This window comes from Bombus pyrosoma, linkage group LG11, assembly GCF_014825855.1.
Source record: "Bombus pyrosoma isolate SC7728 linkage group LG11, ASM1482585v1, whole genome shotgun sequence".
Lineage (NCBI taxonomy): Eukaryota > Metazoa > Arthropoda > Insecta > Hymenoptera > Apidae > Bombus > Bombus pyrosoma.
In genome coordinates this window covers 8,498,620-8,518,025 of record NC_057780.1, presented here as the reverse complement: position 1 = coordinate 8,518,025, position 19,406 = coordinate 8,498,620, and the positions used below count along the sequence as shown (strand labels likewise).

The 19,406-nt window shown below is 43.2% G+C and overlaps 1 protein-coding gene across 1 annotated transcript; it reads right to left on the bottom strand.

Annotated features, from left to right (window-relative positions):
* Positions 1–1,257: 1,257 nt before the first annotated feature.
* On the bottom strand, positions 1,258–17,665 carry LOC122572323. Its single transcript, XM_043737175.1, has 2 exons — positions 17,196–17,665; positions 1,258–1,378 (listed from the first exon to the last, which is right to left on the bottom strand). The coding sequence occupies exons 1-2, from the start codon at positions 17,368–17,370 to the stop codon at positions 1,332–1,334; spliced, it is 222 nt and encodes a 73-aa protein (XP_043593110.1). The 5' UTR covers positions 17,371–17,665; the 3' UTR covers positions 1,258–1,331.
* Between the last annotated feature and the right edge of the window lie 1,741 nt (positions 17,666–19,406).

Here is a 19,406-nt window from a genome sequence, read left to right as displayed (position 1 = left end):
GGAAATCATTGTCGAAGAAAAAGTACAGAAATCGCAATACAGTTACATGTCATCTACGATGTAGTAGCATATTTCGACCAATTGCGGCTCGCAGGGCAAAATATAGAGAATTCGCGTGGCAGCCAACGTCTTAACGAATCTTCGATCTATCGAAATTCCTTTAGAGAGCGGAGCGAAGCTCGAAAGGAGATTGAATTCCTTGGACAGTGCCATTTAAACAGGCAGGTAGAGTGCATCGTGTGCAAGCCGGTGCAGCACGCAATCACGCGCGCGGCGTTACGCAAGGGACGGAAGGCGAAACGAGTGCACGAATCGAGGGTGTGCGAGTTACGCTCGAGCGAAATGGCAGATCGATCGGCGGATAACGAAGGCACATGCAGACCGGCGAACAGAGAAAGCCCCCGCGAATGGCCAGTGCTTCGTCGTTCATACTTATTCTTTTCCTTCCATTTTTCCTTCGTCTCGTATATATGTACTTATTTTATCCGTCCTCAACGCCGTGGCTTATGCTATTCCTGGCCATAGCCGGGTCGTAGACCCTTAGCTTGCACCGCATTAATGAAATTGTTGCATAATACGCGAGCCACGATGAAACTATCGCGGCCTGACCGATTCCACTGACCGAATGCACGCGCGCCCCGATTGTGCAAGGTGAAAACAGTGTTTCTGCCAGCGGTGAATGTTAATCCACTAACCGACCGATCATTTGACCAAAGGCGTCCGTAACCCGTACGTAAATCTTCTAATCTGTATGGAAATGGGTTTGGTATCAAGCACGTTGTTGGGGAAGATGGATGGTCGATATAGATCGATGGCAATTGATAAAGACGAATGGAAGAGAAGAGATTTTGAGAGATGCATTATTTTTACGGTGGAAATGGGGATTAGGTACATAAATGAGTTATTAAGTTACTGAAAAATTGTTAATTTTAGAAATTTAAGGTTGACTTATCTGGCGTATGAGAAGATTTGCTTAGAAACGACCCTGGTAAATTTTATAGATTTTATAGATAGAATTGAAGGAAAGTGGGAATATTACAAGTATCAATTGTTTCCTTTTTTATTTATCTTGAGATCTGGTCAGTATCGCTTAACAGATTGAAAAGGATCGTAAGATGTTTATGTTTCTTTTCTGCTTTCTCTGTTTTCTTTTAGTATGTTTTCTGGGAAGGTTCCTCTGAACCTTTCCAGAGCTAAATCTCTATTTAATGGAAGCTTTCATGTGAAGAGAGAAGAAATGGTTTTCTGTGAAAGTCCGTGGAATATTGCCAATAGTAGAACAGTATGTAGTTTGGAAAATGCTGTCACCTCTGACTTGCCTGTTGCATGGTTTACATCGTATAACGATAACGTTGCCATATCCGTTTCCTTGTAGAATCTACGCAATTTTCAGAAAGAATAGACGTTTTCCTAACTATATAATTGCAAATACTCATTCAAGTGAAAATCCAATAACTTTACTGCAAATTATAAAAAATGATGTACAGCGGCGAAGTTACTTGTTCGCGTAATAAGTAAATGACATTCTATAAAATGCAGAAGATAAAATTAAAAACATACAGGGATTATATTCATCAGATATGTAGCGCGATAATCTCCAAAAATGACGTTTCAATAAAATACTATAGCAGCGTAATAACAATAAAAGCAACCACCCAAACGAACCCTCAAAAATACAAAGCACCGGTTAAACCAACGAACAACGACATTCTACCATCTCTCAATAAAATATAATATCCATCGTACAAAATAAATGAAAATTAACGTTGTAATTACTACATCAATAATTAACATCAAAATTAAATTAAAACAAAATTAAATCAGCTACCAATTATCGTTTGAAATTGCGCGGCAGGAACAGAGAAACAAGGAAAATCTAAAAGGTAAAAAAAGGTGAAACGACGCGAGGCAAAGACCATGGGTGAGCAATTTTTGAAATGCCATCGCTTCACGCGTGTTCTAATTCGGCGAAATCGATGTTACGCTAACGCATAAACAGGGAACAGGGGGTTAGAGGGTTGCTACGTCGGATCTGTGTCGCGGTTGACCGGGTTAGGGATCGTGGCGAGTTCGTTGGCCTCGCGACCCGATATACCGGCGACCCCGGGGATTTCTGGGGTCGAACGGTGGAAACAGCTAGCCCCGGTATCTTTATTACACGCCAAGATATCTGTCTTGTAAAGCGGGGAAATTTAATATAAGCCGATTTCCTCGTTACTTTTATCGCGGTGTTATTCGCCATCCTCCACCCATCTTCCAGCCATCGAAACGCAATGGATTCTCGCGTAACCGTCGATAGCAATCGTAGCCACCGGGGAATTCTTCTACGGGGAACTAGGTATTTATTTCGCCTCGAAAAATCCTATCGAACCTGCTCCGAGATTCGTGAATCTTTCTTTAATCGGCTAAACTAGGTTGCACTTAACGATACGATTCTTTCGTAATTTTTCTATCTTTTTGCCGGTTTTATTGGTTCCAATTAGCACTTTGATAATAGTTTCCTCGCGTTTGGCTTTCAATTTCTTGCTTAATATTCGAGCTGTATACCGATTTAACGATTTCAGTTATCGTTAAATTCTCGTTCGTAGTGTTTTTAGTCCGTTCTTTTAAATTTGCGCGTTTCAAATAGAAAGATTTAAGAAGAGAAACGAGACAGTGAAGAGTATGTTGAAATGAAATACGTATTATTATTATCATATGAAATGAAAGTTTTGCTAATGAGAAAAAGATATGAAGGAGAAATAGCCGAATGTTGACGGCGGCAAATATATTAAAGAAACTTTTTAATATTTTACGTATGACACTATAGAAGGAGAGAAGAATGCAATTGCAGTAAGCTGCTGGTAGAGGTGCGAAGAAATGCAAAGGTAAATAAAAAGCTAATGAAAAATATGTAAATCGGTTACGATAGAACCTTTAAAGGTATATGAAGCAAAATAATGATGGTTATAATTTTTAGAACATTCATTTGTTTCTTTGATATTGCCCTTTATATATTGAAATGAAAAGAAGGACGGGGTTAAAAAAAAAATTGTTTCTCCTAACAGCCAACGAAACGGCCAATTCCATAAAAACCTTCCTATCACTTTTACCATGTTTAATGCCCAAATAAACGTTTTCTACCGTATCCTAACTGTATACGTCCGAACGTGTTTCGATGGAGGAAGTAAAATCTGGACATAAAGTAACGAGGGTTGATCTCTCGCAGGTCAACCACGTGTACAAAAGAAAAGGACAGGCCAACGGCACTCCTGAGACTAATAGGATGACCCTTCGTCCTTTGGCATCGGGTAGAACATGACATCCCGGTTTATTTCGGGGAAGCGTGATTCGTCACTCGAATCGACTTCGAGTGAGTCAGATTTCCTCCACTGCTTCTTCGATTCGGAAATAAACGCGATAAAAAGGCATACAGCTAAATTAGCCAAGATTCCTTTCGACTTCTTAAAATAAGTACCTCCACTAGGCGTAGTTGCAATTGCGGATCGCAATTTATCCGATAATACTGTCTTTGTATGTATATTCCTGTTGCAATAAAGTACAGTAGAACTTTAGACTTATCGAAGACGTTATGAATTTTCTGGACCATCAAATACATTAATTTGACGTAGAAAGCGTAAAAAGAACCATCAACGATTATTATAGAACTTCGAAAAGGCACGTTTCATGCAAATAATTATCAATACTCATAATCTGAACCGCGGAACGAAATAATCAGGATCTGGTGACTGAACGAATCCAGAGAACTGGACGTAAATCACATCCACGAGCGCGACGCCCTATCTCTGGATCAAACAACGAGCAAAAACTAACCAGCCTGGTGAAAGGAAGAATAATCGATCTCTCTATCGAGTCTTTAATTAATGACGATTGCTCGTTCGATTTACAAAGTGATAAGCAACGACATACGGATCAGATGAAAGATTTAAAAGAAATCCGATTGAGAAAAAAGATGAGGAATGTACGAAGGATATAAAAAGGGAAAGAACAAAATGAAGAAAAAAATAGAATGATCGTGTAGCGTGTCTTGTTCGCAATTTACAGCACGTTAGTTACATCGGTGATTAACCGTTAGGCGGTAATCGCATTTGCATATTGCGCGATCGACGAGCGGCAGGACGACAAATAACGAGACGCAACGCGAAAAAATCGCGTTGATCGGCGATTTCTCGGTCGATCGCGACGACTTCGTCGCGGATCGACGACCGCGTCCTTCGAAGCCGGAATCCGAGCAGCAAGTGGTTCGTCGACATCAAACGAGAATAAACGGTTCTGCGATACCGCCTCGCTCCTATGTTCGTCCATTCTTTTCCTTTTTTTTTTTACTTCTATACGTGTAACCAGGGAATTTTTCCTCGTCTATAGTGACATTTTACACGTGCCTGTTCATTATCGTAATCAATGGCTGTTACACGTTTACCTTCCAGATTACTCGAAGCTGGATCGCCTTTCTGTCGAGCTCTGATAACAGGTTTATAGTCGTTTCGGTGTATGCTCAGATCGATGGAGGATTAAGAGGTTCGGCAGTAGCGATTGCGGCAATTGTGTGCTTTCGAAGGAGAAAATAGGAGCTTTTAAATTATAGCGGGAGGTTACGTTTATTTGAAGTGGAGAGGTTATATCGAGAAGGAACTTCTGGCGAAAAGAAACTGAAAGTACGTGGATGCTCTTGCTGAGAGAATGTTTACAAGTATTTCTGATGCTTTTAAATCATCATTCTTTATTTACCGAAATACCTAGGATCCTAGTCTCGAAGTGAATCGAAAGGGAAAATTAGAATTTTATTTACAACGCAATGTGATAGCTAGGAAATTCGAAAGTATCGAAAGATCGAGAGTTTCGAAAGTCGAAATTTCAAAGATTAAAAAATTCGAAATCTCGAAACACTCGACAACCGAAAGTTTACGAATCTGAATATTCAAAAATAGAAAATGTCCAAGCTGGTAAGCCATAAATCCCAACTATCCAAAGTCTCAAATGCCGTTAAAACTCTATGCAAAATCTCTCGATCCATCAGCCGTGGTTCACCGTTTCGCCTTATACGTATATAACGTAGAGCACTGGCGCCAAAAGTGGATCACCGGAGAACGTGAACACCGCATCGCTCAGGATCTTCCTCGATCGTCGGAAGGAAAGCTGCGCGCCGTAAGTCGCATGCTGCTGCAACCATGACGTAGAAAGTAAATTAACGGCCTCGACAACGAATGTGAAAGTCGCAATGCCGTTTCGCACACTTTCCACGGCGGCCGCGTGCGTTAAACCTGACGCGCGCGAGCTTTTGTAACTGGCGCGCGCGAACTGTCGCGATTTTATTGCGCAAGCGTGCGTGCGTGTTTCGCAGTTGCACCGATCGCGCCGCGAGATTGTTATTAATTATGGTCGAGTCGCGATCCAAGGACGTCCCCTTATTCTCTGCAATGGTTCGTTCACCCTGATATATCCCGTTATCAGACTGCAATCACGAGGCGCTTAACTAGCCGTTATCGTTCGTTCGCGCGCCACTGCGTTACTGTTTCAGCAACCTCGTGAATGGGGAACGGGGACAGTTTACGTTACGGCAATCGTACGTAAACCTGGACGACGTGGGTCTACGCTGGGTTTCTTTGAGGAATCGTTCGACATTCTTTTAGGGAGTCATCGGACGTTCGATATGTAACGATATGTCAATATTTATTGAGAAACTACATTTTCGTTGAGTACCTTGAAATATTGACGATATTATTGATCGTCCGAGGGCAACGTTACGGTGATTCATTGAATTTTTAACTTGTTGGTCTAGATTTGATACGAAGATCGCGGGGAAAAAAGATGATAAATAGATTGCGGATGTTTGCGTAGCTATTTATACAGAATTTAGACGTGCAAAACTGCACAAACTGTACATAATATGCAAAAATATATCAAATATTGAAAGTAAAATGTTCCTTATAATATTTAATAGTTGGAATCTCTGCTTGGATACCGTTTCTTCAAGTGTGCTCATAAAAATGTAAATTTCCATAAATATCCGTGGGCTAACGATAAGTATTTTTGTTAATCATTTTCCTTTTGACGTGATTCTATGATTAAAAAAAGTAACTCCTTTGGTATAAAATGGCTAGAAGATAAGACGGACCGATGTACAGTTGTTAAAACAAACGATATTTAAAACGATATTCGCTGCGACAAGTAATATCCTTGAAATTATGAGCAAGCTTTATAGAGGAGATGAGTTTGCAGAAGGATAATAAATCACTGTTGATACAATGTCTAAATTTATTTTAAATAACAAAAATTCCTTTTAGAAAGAATTTGACGCGCAAACAAACTTTATTACCGCACGTGTCATTTATTTTCGTGTCTTTTTTTTATGGTGACGGCGATAAAAATTCGCCGGACAGTGAAAAGATACCGAATTCCAAAGAAACAAGTCGCGTCGCAATATGTCTTCCCCAGCGTCGAAAGGAAAAATCAATGATTTACGAGACGGAAGGGTTGTCCTGGGGAATCCTTTCGTTAATGGTAAAAAAATCCAAAACGATTGCATTTTCTGCGAGACCTTAACTGTAACTATAACCCTAAAAAGCCGAGGGTTCGTCGTGCGTGGTAATATCGGTCGGTAAAAAGGAAGGGGTGAAGGTTTCTCGAGGCACTAACGGGTTTAAAAAGTATCACGGTGTCGCAAAGTCAATTTCTTTCGACAATTCTCTCGTAAACAACACGGTCCTCCGGGCTCGTAAACGCGTAAAAACAGTCAAAGGATTAGAAGTCCTCTATTTTTTTCTTAAGGTTCCTTCCATCCTAAAACATTTTAACCAAACTATCCCATGAGGGGGATTAAGGAAAAACGTGACGAGCAGAAAAAGCAATAAAATATTTTGCGTTTTTTTACTCGAAACGGACGCTGTTCTAGCGTCCCCCTAATTTGGAAGTTACTGGAACGTACTTTTTACCAACCCTTTTTTTTCCTTCTTATCTTTTTTCAGTTACTTTTTTCCCAGTAAGTTACAAACGATGTCGTCTTTTTTTTTTTTTTTTTTTTTTACTGGCGAACCCAACTTCGAGAACAGAGAGAAGAAAAATGTCGAGCAACGACTGGTGAAATATTGCTCAACTAGGAGGTCCCAGCGATAGTGAAACGGTTTAATTGCTTTCTCTTCCTTCGAATTACCTGCGTGCGCGTTTCTTCGGTCAAGCTTTCGTAATGTTTCTTTCATGCGTTTCTTTTTGGCGTATCGACGAATTTCTGCCACGTTCGCGAGCGCGCCCGTGGAATCCGGATCCTCTGTTTGGTGAATAAAGATTGCACATAAGGCACGTTTCAGCGAACTATGCTCTGCCTCGTAGAGAATGCAGGCGAGAAGTCGAAAATGAAAGTACGCATTGGAAATTTGCGTGGAATGATATATGAGCGTGGCATAGAATTCAAATGAATCAGAACTAAACACGCCATATTGGGCGTTTCGTTCTTCTAATTAATTGCTCAATGCGTTGTATCGAACGAAATCATAGAACGGAGTAGGGATATCTTTGATTCTCCATTTTATAATTTTGTAAAGTAACTGCAATTAGAATTACCTACTTATTACTTTCATTTTATGAACGAAAGCTAAATTATGAACTAAAATTGAATTTCGTCCAATACAAGTCGCGTTATGTTGACATCAAGAATCAAGCGATGAAACAAAAGTTGTGTACACGTAACGTTAGAAATAAATAGGAGAACCTACTTTCCTTCTTTTATACTTTCTCATATTTTTTTGAGGTAGAATAAAAATGCTGGAAAAATATCAGAATAACTTAAGGGACAAAAGACGCAACAAAAATTTCCATAACTTGACAAAAAACGTACTTCGTGTCATAGTGTCTTAAGTACTTAAATTTCTACGTCAACAAGGTCTAACCAAAATTGTAAAACCTAGATGAAAAAAGAATCAGCAAAGAAAAAGGAAATCCGACACGTCGGATCTTTCGAATTCCATTTCGCAACCGCGATAGCAAAACTCAGAATCAAACGTAAATTGGCCGTGTAAAATCGCCACGAAACCATAACCACCATTAATTTTAAATTTAATTAAAATTAGCCTTACTAATAGGTTAGAAGCTCCAATTCAGCTCTGAAACTAAAAATCTCTACGCATATCCCATAAACATTCCTTCCGCGACAACCTAAAAAGACAGAACGTAAAAAAGAAAGGGGATGCAAGGGAGAAAGCTCTCAGGATCCCCCTCCACTCCTGCGCACTATCGTCATTCGTATATCGCACACGAGGCGCGCTGATTTCAGAAAAGGTTGAATTATCGAGGTAGGAAACGTGTTCCCAGTGGTCTAATCAGGCCGAGGAAAATGCGCGCGGAAAGTGACGCTCGTCGGTGTCGGTCGTGGCGACGCGCTTGTAGGGTAGAGTGGGGAGGAAGGGTGGCAAGGGGTTGGAGGGGTGGCCGAGGAGTCGCTCGGATTGCGAGCGTCGAGGTCGCGAGGTCGTTGACCGACGAGGGTGGCACTCACCCTAACTAGGCCAGCGGATCTCTCTTTCTCTTGCCCCCACCACCGCTACCTGCCATATCCCCGCCACTGTCAACTCTCTGCTCTCCCCACCTCGCTAGCTCCGTCGATTCTCCTACTCGCACTCGTCCTCGCCTCCTCTTTCGGACGGTCCATGGTTCTGCTATTTTCGCGGGGGCCACTCGACACGGATATATACGGTCCGCCTACGTTTGGCGGGATAATTTACGTTATTGAGGCCGTTCCACCCTACCCCCACCACGTGGCGCGGTATGCAACTGCCGGGTGGAAAAGCGCGCCGCTTTTTCCCGCCGCGTACGCCCCCACCACCGAGCCTTTCGTATCTCCGTCGGTCCACCGCCGTACGTACCGGACTGAATTACGATAATTGCCGGATCGCTAGGAAGATCGCTTTTATCGAAGTGCATCTTTGTGAGAACTAGGCACGCGACTCCACCATGCGGCTAACGTTTCGTTGAAACGCACAGCACGTGCCTGGATATGCAAAGGGTGAGATTGGTGGACGAGAGAGATTTTGGAAATTGGTTTTCTGGCAGGTGCGTTGAGGTTTGCGGGGAGGGTTGGTGGTGGTGAAGTTGATAGGCGAATAGGTAGAGTAGGTGTTAAGGATAATATCGTTACGGTGAATGTATTAACTTTAGGAAAGACATGGAAGTTATTAGACAGAGCGTGTAGACAGGCGATTATAATAAACATGAAGAAATAAAGTTCCTTTATAATTTGTATCTAGAAAATTTGAACGTACGGTTGTTCCAATTAGCGTGATTACGAAAATGTCCCAAATAATCCCCAAATACGTAATCCCTGAAAGCGTATCAACAGAGCTTCTCGATCAACTTAACACATGAATTATGTACATTTTCTGCTACAGTTTTTAATATGACAAAATATGTTAATCTTTTGCTAAAAGCGTATATTAATTCCGTGAAAAGTTCGTACTCTGTTTACTGGGTTATTACTAGATACTGCTGTATTATTGTATCGTATTGGAACAAAAATGTTACATAACACCAATTTTTACAACAAATTTGTACAATTTCTTGCAACAAATAATCTACGAACTTTTTGCTTTAACTAGTACAAAGGATACGAGTATCGAGGACATTTAGATAGACACAAATGATATGGACTTCAAAAACAGGCTAACATCAAACGTCGTCTTAGAAACGATCTGCTTTCGTTCTTTGATCCAAAACCACCAACAATCCTCATTACAACATGGCTCTTAAAGTCCTCGTCTTTTCGATTCTTCTCTAAAAGATGCAAGTTGCGTAGTCCGTCTTGCCGCGTGCCATATTCGCGATGCCAGGTGAAAGGCTCTGCCCTGAGCTCAAAGGGGCAAAACAAGCCGCAAGGACGGCAAAGGAACAATGCTCGACGCATTTCCGCGTCGCGGAGAAATTCAATCGGGACCGCGATTACTCTACTTTTCGTGATTACTCCCGAAGAGAGTGGTCCGTCTCTATTCTGGCTTCCCACATTTGCAAAAGACACGCGTCTTTTGCTAAGCTCTAAGGCGAAACTTTGATAACATTAAGACGAGCCATCCTTTCGAGTTTTAAATATAATTTTTATGTCACGAATAAACGAAATTTGATTCAGTTTATTAATATTTATTATTACTATTGTTAATTATTAGTTATTGTTATTATTAATAGTAGTAGTAGTAATAGTAGTTATTAGTATTAATCTATCATTATCATTTATAGAAAAATTCAGTAACTTTGGCTATTTGAAAAGCAAAATGATAACAGTAATAAATGAATAAATGTGTATATATTATGCACTAGTAGTTGATACTCGTATGACGCTAGTATCGCGTCAGCGGTAGTCACAGTGCTACAGTAGAATTTTCTGTGCGCGTCAGACACGTATATATCTACTGCGAACGCATCAGACACGTATACCTATATATCACTACTACGAACACGTTAGACGAGGATCGTTTAGGAGCATGCTTCTTCGATGTACCGTAGAATTGCATTCATCTGAATGCATCGAAATTCGTGTAACAGGAGTTCACTAATTCTTTAAATTAATTGTAATTTTTCATTCGTATAATAAAAATTCACAGTGGGATAAGTAGAGTCAATGGACAACAGTTGGTACTAATTAGAAAAAAAAAAAAAAAAAGAAAATGACACCAACTAAAATTTCGCTCCAGTACATTCTTAAAAACTATTATCTCGCATAAATGTAGACAGAAATGGATAAAATTTTCCATACTGCGTCGCAATCTGATCTACGTGAACTGAACGGTGAAGAGAATAGTCTTCGTCTTCGCAACTAATTGTAAGTAGAAACGCGTTACATAAGAAGGAAGAAGAACGAAAACAACAGCAACAGCCAGCTAAACGGTGGCTCAGCGTGCAGCTGCAGCGATAAAGCGGTAACAGAACAAAATTACCGTGCTTTCGAGAGGGGCAAGAGGTCGTGGCTAAGAGGAGGGGGTGGTTACGGTGTAGATATAATATCTGTAGCAAGGGGCGACAGGTTGGTGGAAATGCTATACTTAACAGCCGGTCCAGGGGAAGGGGTAGCAATACCAGGGCTGGCTGGTGGGTCAGAGTTCGTTGCCCTCGGGGCTGCTACCCTCTGTCCTCTCCTTCCACCCACACACCGCCCACAATCCCATCTCGCCTCCCGTCGTCCGTAGCCTGATTCTCAACCGAGTTTCCGGGGGTTGACTGTGCGAACAGTCGTGAAGCTTGCTTGAATTTCCGTGAAACGCGCGGAATCGTCTACGATCTGTTTCTTTTTGCCCCTTGGTTTACGCTCGATTCGATTCGCCTCGATTCGGAGCAATCTTCAGCGGAATCACGTTCCATAGAAACGCGATGGTTCTCCTGGCTCGATGGCATCGAACATTTCGGAGATTTCAGGTATTCTGATTTATGGAAAAGATCGTGGTATAACGTGAGTTTGAATAGTTGGAAGCGGTTCCTTTTTGTTATTTTAATGCCACGAGTTGAATGGGTAATTTGAAGTGTAGAAATGTTTGGTTAAGTTTGAAATAAAACCTTTTACCAACAAATTGGAGGAAAATTTGTTAGTATTAGCTGATGATTTATGGATACGAAAGGATACGGATGTATGAAAATGATTTTGCCTGTTCATAACCCCACCAATTCACGCAACTACACTGCTCTATCCGTTCCAATTTTAGGTTCCAGCTCTTGCACCGCTCTAACTTGCTTTAATAGATCTTCAAATCCCCCTTGTGAATCTCGCCACTTCCCTCTAATTTTACCTAGAACATCTCCATGTCGTCAGCATACCGATCATCCCAACTACGAAATCTACGCTGACTGAACTCTATCCTCCCCTATCAATCGCAAAATGTCATCGACTATCAACTTTAATACTAAACCGAAAACTAGACAAAAAGGAAGAGAACAAATTAAATACCCGCTCAACTTTATTCCATCGAGACTGTCACGAAACAAAGAAGAAAATTCTATCCTCGAGAGCGAAGAAATGGTCAGAAAATTCTTAAACTTCACTCTCCTTTATCAAATTTTCGTCAATCAAATTAACAAAAAATAAACAAAACTGAAGAGAAAGAAAGAGATACGCAGTTACATTGCCGAGACAAGCATCAGAACAAAGAAAACTCCATTCTCAAGAGCTAAATTCTTAAACTTCACTCTCTTCTATCAATCCCAAAATTCCATCAATCGTTATAACTTTCGAAAAATAAACAAGACTGAAGAAAAAGAAAGAAATACCCACGTACACAGTTACATCATCGAGACAAGCATCCGAACAAAGAAAATTCCACCCTCGAGAACGAAGGAGCGGAGAGAAAGTCACGACCACGTACGAAACTGCCGAGAAACAAGATCAAGCCTGGTAGAGAGAGAGAAACCACCGGCCTTCCCTTTCATCGGCATCCGGACAGACCGCCTTCGCCAGTGCCTCAACTTCCTGGTCGGACCACTCTTACTTTCTTCCCGGTGAACCGTGACTCGATCGGCGGTCACCGTTCAGCTGCTGATAAAAAACGCTAGACACAATACAGCCGTTGACCATTCGACTCTATTACGTTTTCTGCCGTGACGTGGACACGTCTATTCATCTAGGCAACGTGGTGAAAGCGCGAATTACGAGCCGCCGCTGCGAAACGAAATTATGCATCTCGGGTGGTGTCCTTTCCGAGCTGGAAAGTTTCTAGCGAATGGAAGCGGGCGAAGGACACGCGGCGCTGTTGCAAGCCGCCGGAATTTTCGAAACTCGCAAATTAGAACGGAATAGCGGATCTATTGCGAGAATCGCTGGGTATTGCTGATTTGTTTGCGTATTAAAAGGATTGAAGGCTGTGACTGTGTTAATTCGAATGGTGGGAACGCGTATGGACTGGTTTGCGAAAGTTTGGAAGGGTCCGTGTATGGAAGATTGGTTGGTATGGATTTCATGGCAATTTTTTATGAATTTTTCATGTATCTTTAAAATAAGCGCAACGTTAGTGCACCGAAACTATTCGGTTTTTCAGTTCTTTTTTCAAATAAGCGGAATGTTTGTGGAGAAACATTGTTCGATACTTCGAGCAACGCTTCGCTTATTTACGGTTTAAGTAAGAAGAACATTGTGAAGATTGGGATTATGGAGTTAACGGAAAAGGCTAAGTAAGCATCAAACATTCATTGCGATTCCTTCAAATAGTATCACGATTTCGAAACTGGATGCATCAACGTAATTTTTCTATTCTTGATTTTCGTCTTACTTTGAGCCACTTACTTGATCTTTCTCACTTCAATCATACTACAAAGTGTGGAGTTACGGTGTACATGCGAGTAGAAGCATAGAGAATTTTCGCGATCGGTTCAGCGAACTTCGGCAGAAGAAGCGCGCGCTCGCGTCGATAAGGGTCCAAGCTCGCGGGGCGATAAGAGCCGCGACACGGTTCGAGGTTGTTCACCTTGGCGTGCTGGCGTGTACGTTCGAGCGGGAACGAGACGGATGACGCTCGTAGACGAAGATAGCGGCTCGCTCCGCGGGCCCGCACGCAGCGTGAACCAAGAGCCGCGAGAAATAAAGAGGCGAAAGAAAAAGAGGAGAGCCGCGAGAGAGAGATTAGAGGAAGAAGGGAGATCGTACTCTTATCGGGCTTCTCGTCGGTTTGGCTTGTGGCGTAGGGACGTTGCGAGATTAGAACGACCCCGAGAGCAGCTCAGAGAGTCGACGAACCGGCCCCTGATTGGGCGATGTCGAGTCAACGCTCCTCTAGCCACCAGAAGGGAAAAGAGGGCTAGAGAACCGGGAGAAGTGGGGAAGAGGGGTAATCGTGGACTGGGAGAGGACACAGCGCATCAATCGAGGTCACTGGGGACCAGGAGGAGGCCAGGCCATTGCCCGTGTGTCTTGCTTTTGAGGTTAGCCAGTCGTCAGCACGAGCGCAATTAAAAAATGCCCGATGGAGTTCGCGCGGCTGTCGGGTGTCGAAACGAGCTTTCCTTCCTCCTGTTTTAGCTTTAAGAAGAGTACGCTATCCGATCTTCGCGCTTTCCTGGATACGTTCCACCACGCTCACCGACTGCTCCCGATTCACTAACCCTGAGTCATTGATGGAACACGGCGCTTCCGAATGCGAGTCTGAGGTGTATTTGGTGGATATGAGGAATCTTCGAGTGATTTGGATGTATTGTTAAGGATGTATTGGTAAGAGAGACAATTAGGTGTTACAATGAGTATCTGTCGTTGATAATTAAGCAAGAAGATGATTAGGAGTTGTGTGCTTGTCTAGTTCGGCCTACAGGGATCAGCAATTTTTAATAAGGATCAGTGTAACTTCAAGATCTCGAGATCCTCGAAAAGAGGATTACTATCTTGTGTTTTGACTACGTTATGTCAGTCATTTACACGGTTATATGAACTCCACCATTTGAACGAAAGTTTGGTTACTGCTCGATTACATGAATTCTTACCGATCGAGTACACTTCGTTGAACGCGAACCACCGTTAAAAATATGTAAATGAAATTCCACCGTTAATACCGAAGCTTAGCTCAAGATTTTTCCATGGAACTCTATAAACCTTCAACTTCAAAGGATCTACCTGAAGAAAAAGCCCGTTCCTATTACAGTATCTCCATGCGTCTATTAAAATCACCCTAACTAAATCACATAATCCTTTCTAAGGAAAGGACTGCGGAGTCTGATAGGGATTAAAGCATGAGTCAATCGTCCGCCGCTGAAAATACCCTTCCGCGACTCGAAGCGGTCGCAGTAAGCCACATTCTATACGATCGGGTCGCGATACCTGGAATGTTCGCGCGAACAAGTCGCAGTGCCTGAAACATTCGCGCGAACGGGTGGCGGGTGTTGTTCGTGAAAATTCGGAGTGCAACGAGCGGAACAGCTCGATCGAGAGAGCCACGATTCTCGACCCACCTCGTAGTTACGCTCGTTGAGGGAGGTCAGTGCTCCGAACGGCGGATGCAGCGGCTCACAGGAACAGAGAAACGGTGAAAGCATTCCAACATGGCCGCCCAGGCGAGAGTGATCACGGTCCAGCAGCTTGGTTAATGTACTTTCTCCGCGGGACAGTTGAGATCTCAGAGAAAAGAAAAGAAATCGAGAAAGAAAAAGAGGAGAAGAGAGAGGGACAGGCTGGTGAGTAGGTAGCCCATACGTAATTCACTATCGTGGGGTTACGTAACGGGGCTTACGAAGAGAATTCTCAGCCGGTTGAACGGACCTGTGTGCGTACAATGTGCGTGTGACGTACCAACGTGTATTGTACGTACGCTTGTCATAGCTCTCTTTCTCCTTCTCTCTTGCCCGAATCGCGTACTCACGCAATTCTTCGTAGGTGTCGGACAGGTATGTGTGGACTACATTAAGCTCAGGAATGGATATAGGTGAAATTATACAGGTTTCGACGAGTAGGTTAGTTGGAACAAGAAGAGCGATGAAAGTCGAAGAGATGAAAAACTCTGCCGCGGAATACGTGGACATTAGGTACAGATGGTACAGTTAGTTGTATGGTAACTCTTTATCTACGAAGGCTGTTTACGCGCACGTTTATGTTCACAGTCGATGGAAGGATACACTGTTATTTAACGTGTTATTTAATTACGTAAAATATCTCAATAGTTTTATGTCATCATAGAACAGTTTCGTTTCCTTCGTCCGTGTTATGCATTAATTACAGTAGCATTATTACGTTCAACCGAATAACATTCTAATCTTCTTAAGGAATCAACCGCCAATATTAATTCCTCTCCCAAAGTACACAAATCCTTTGCCGAACGATTCGCCCAATTCCACCCTCATTTGCAATGCTCCAAATACTTAATTCTCCAGCCTTCTGAACCCTCCCCTCTCCACCCAAATGCAACTTCTATCGAAAAAGCAAAAGTAAAGAACCGAGAAAAAGGAGCAAAAAAGGAAACAAAGTTCTAAAATAGAAACCGATGTGGGGAGTCCGCGAAGAACAAAAGGTGGGCGAACGTTTATGAACGGCTCGCGATGTGTAACTGTATATGAGAAGCACATCGGTCTGTTTTACGCGAGCAGAACAAGAGGGCGAACGGGTAGGCCGAGTGTGTTGGTGACCTTCGATGATAGCCGTGGGTGGGGAGGTTGGTCGAGTAGCTAAACTCTACGCTTGGTGGGGAAGGGAAGGCGCGTGAGTTGAACAGAGAGATCGAGAAGGATCGAGAGAGATAGAGGTGAACGGGTCGGTAGGGAGACCCAGTTCGAGTTTGTTGAACCGGCCCGCCGGCGATTGGCCACACGAGTCGCGGAGTTCACTCTACTTGCCGAACGGAGGTAGGAGAAGGCGAGAGGAGACGGTGGGGCGAGGTGGCGGACCGCTCGGTTAATTTCATCTTGCCCCAGTTACGGGCCAGGCAGGGTGAACGAACTAGCCTCACGCCAAGGCCCCACCGACCTACTTTCCTGTTCTACGGACCGCCGTGAGGGAAAGAGATCGACCGACTCACTCTCTGTGCTTCTCTATACAACGCCGTGGCGAGTTCACCACGAGTTCAGGCCAAACAGAGAGAGAGAGACGAACACGACGCGAAAAGGAGAGGATACGTGGAAGCGCTCGAACGGGACAGAAGGAGCGAGAGAGAGAGGGAGAGAGGGAGGGAGAGAGAGAGAGAGAGAGAGAGCGAACGAACGAACAAACGCGTGCGTGTGTGTACCGAAGAGAGGGAGAACAGCGAACACTCTAGGGTGGGAGCCCCACTAGAGAGGCTCACTATCTAGGCTAGAACCACGAGCAAAAGGAAGAGAGGGAAGATCGAGCCGCGCAGGTGGGAGAGAGACGACGAAACCAAGAGACGGAGAGGGAGAAAAATTGCCAGAGCGCCGAGTGGAAGGCCGCCGACCGAGGGCAACGAACTAGCCTCGTCCCGGGCCCCGCGACCTACATTCCAACCCCGTTGGAAAGTGAAACTGCCTCTTTCTCTATTCCTTCCTACCTGAATCGTGATCTACGCTAGGTTAAGAATGTTTTTACGAGCCCTGTTGTGCATGGTGGACACACTCTACGTAACATACGCACACGACCCTATAATCGATTTGAAATCGAACGGTCGTAAACGAGCGGGAAAATATTTTTACTCTCCCTTTCGTTTCGATCCGTTTCGTTTCAGCTGACCCTCAGGCTGTATTTCTTTTTTCCTTTTTCAACGGATGAAACACGTATACAAGTCACGAAAATGCATATGGGGGCTTACCGGCTAAAACTCGTCCCAATAGATTTTCACTATCCTGGGGCGCACCACGATAACAGACCTGGGCCGATTGCTCCTTGTCGTTGTCCAGTGGCTCGCTAGACGGTGACAGAATATCACCGGACGGCTGTTGTTCTTCGGCCGCACTGCCACGAGGTTTGAACTCTTGCACGGTCATTTCTCGTCACGACAGTCTGCCGCGATTATTACACTCTCTTCGATTTTCCCGCTCTTTTATCTCGCTTTTACTATTAACGTATCAATCGCACGATCGTTAACGACAATCTCGTTCAGTAATAGTCCTTCCAATGATCTCACGTGTGAGGTTAAGGATGGCATAACACGACTTTCCATGCGTCCGTTCAAATCGAATCGCGCGAAACGTTAAAACTTTACTTTCTCCATTCTTTCGTTTGACAACTTCACTCTGTCTCTGTCTCTACCGAGACTGGCCGCGAGACACCGGCGCGAAAACTCGCGAGTTTGTTTTGGGTTAGGCTCGAAGTCAGTTCTGTCCACGCTCGCGAACAACAGTCCCCCTTCTTTTTGCTTTGCTGAACGGCACACTTTCCTTCGCGCGCACAACATACGACCACCACGATAATACGAGCTGTTGCTTTCCTATGGCGACCGCGTGGCCCTCGCGGTAACAGCAAATCGAAGCTTGCACGTTATTAGTTGATGTGTTGTGTGTGGCGTGCGATGCGGTGCGCGAGTGAGTTCGCCGCGGCGTGGCGTGCCGCGGCTTCGCGGCGCCTGCGCCGTGCACTGCCGATTCACATTCGTGTAATACCGCGTACTGGCGCCCCGCGGTTTCTCTTCGCCATGAATTTTCAATATTATAATTTCTACCACGATTATCTTCGACGTTAGTATACAATTGCATCGTAAAGTCATTCTTTATGATAATATAAGGTAATATTTACACCGTGCAATGTGAAATTCATGTTTCATACAATATGACATATCATGGAGCGTGCATGAATTAGAAATTACTGTATGAACGAATCCCCAGCTTTTCGTTATTTTATTCATTTCATTGCCACTGTTTGAATGAATTTTAACAACTGTCACTTCACATTGATGTATATGAATCAATATGTTATGTACTTCGATTTCATAATTTAGAGAGACACATTTACGTTTTTCCTAAGCGATTACTACTAACTACTAGAGATTATACATATACATACAGATACATAGACACGTTATTTGCAAGAAGAGAATTTAAATATTCATTCAAATATTCAAATCGAAGTAATGTTCGATAGATTTGAAATTAGAGTAGTACGTGCTCGAGGATGTACGCTCGAGCAACACGTCATTCTGTTTACTCCACCGAGCGAAGAGTTCTCGTTAAACGATTTGGTCGTGTATGAATTTTATTTCTCAAAGAAAAGAAGACAAATTTCGTTCTCGAACGATAACGAGGCGGATTTATCGAGATTGAACCACGATGGTATCCTCAAGGCACAACCGGCTCGTTCCTATGGCCAATTGGCACGGTTGACCCGCCATTAGGATCAAGGATTTTTATCGGTAGTACGAAGAGGCCAAGCCTAGCCTTTATTATGCGTGCACGCGTGCACGAAGAAACCGCGTCGTAAAATCGCAAGCTATAACCACACGGAGAACAAAAGTAAATTTGTAGTCAAGGACCACCATGAAACCGGCGGTCCTATTTTACTCGTTTCAACCTCGCGCCAAATATACCCAGTCTAACATGAAATTCCACGTTTCAACGATAAATGACGAACATTAGGGTCATGATTAAGGCTTCGCAATTAACCTTTTGTCCAGTAAAAGTCGCCTCGATTATTTACCACCGTGAAACGAAATTATATCACTCGATTGAACCGTTTGCTAGTACCTTGGCCGTATGAATGCTGTCCATCTGTCAGGGATCAAAGTACATTTCGGGTTTGGTCGTATGTCCACTCTCAATCACCGAAGGCATCGATGGTACGTATACGATACTGATCGTGAGCAGATATATTCGAAGATACGTAGGATTCTTGATAAGATTTTAGAAGTACTTTATTGCAAAACCTGCAGTCTTTCGAAGAAATTCTGCAGTGTCAAAATCAAAAGGCAATAATCGATTACGACGTTAAACTCAGTACTCGATATTTCCGAACAATACGAAGTATCTTGATTGAAGTTTCAAAAAATGAACATCCTATTTATGGAAATATCAGTTTGGCTCTTCGGACG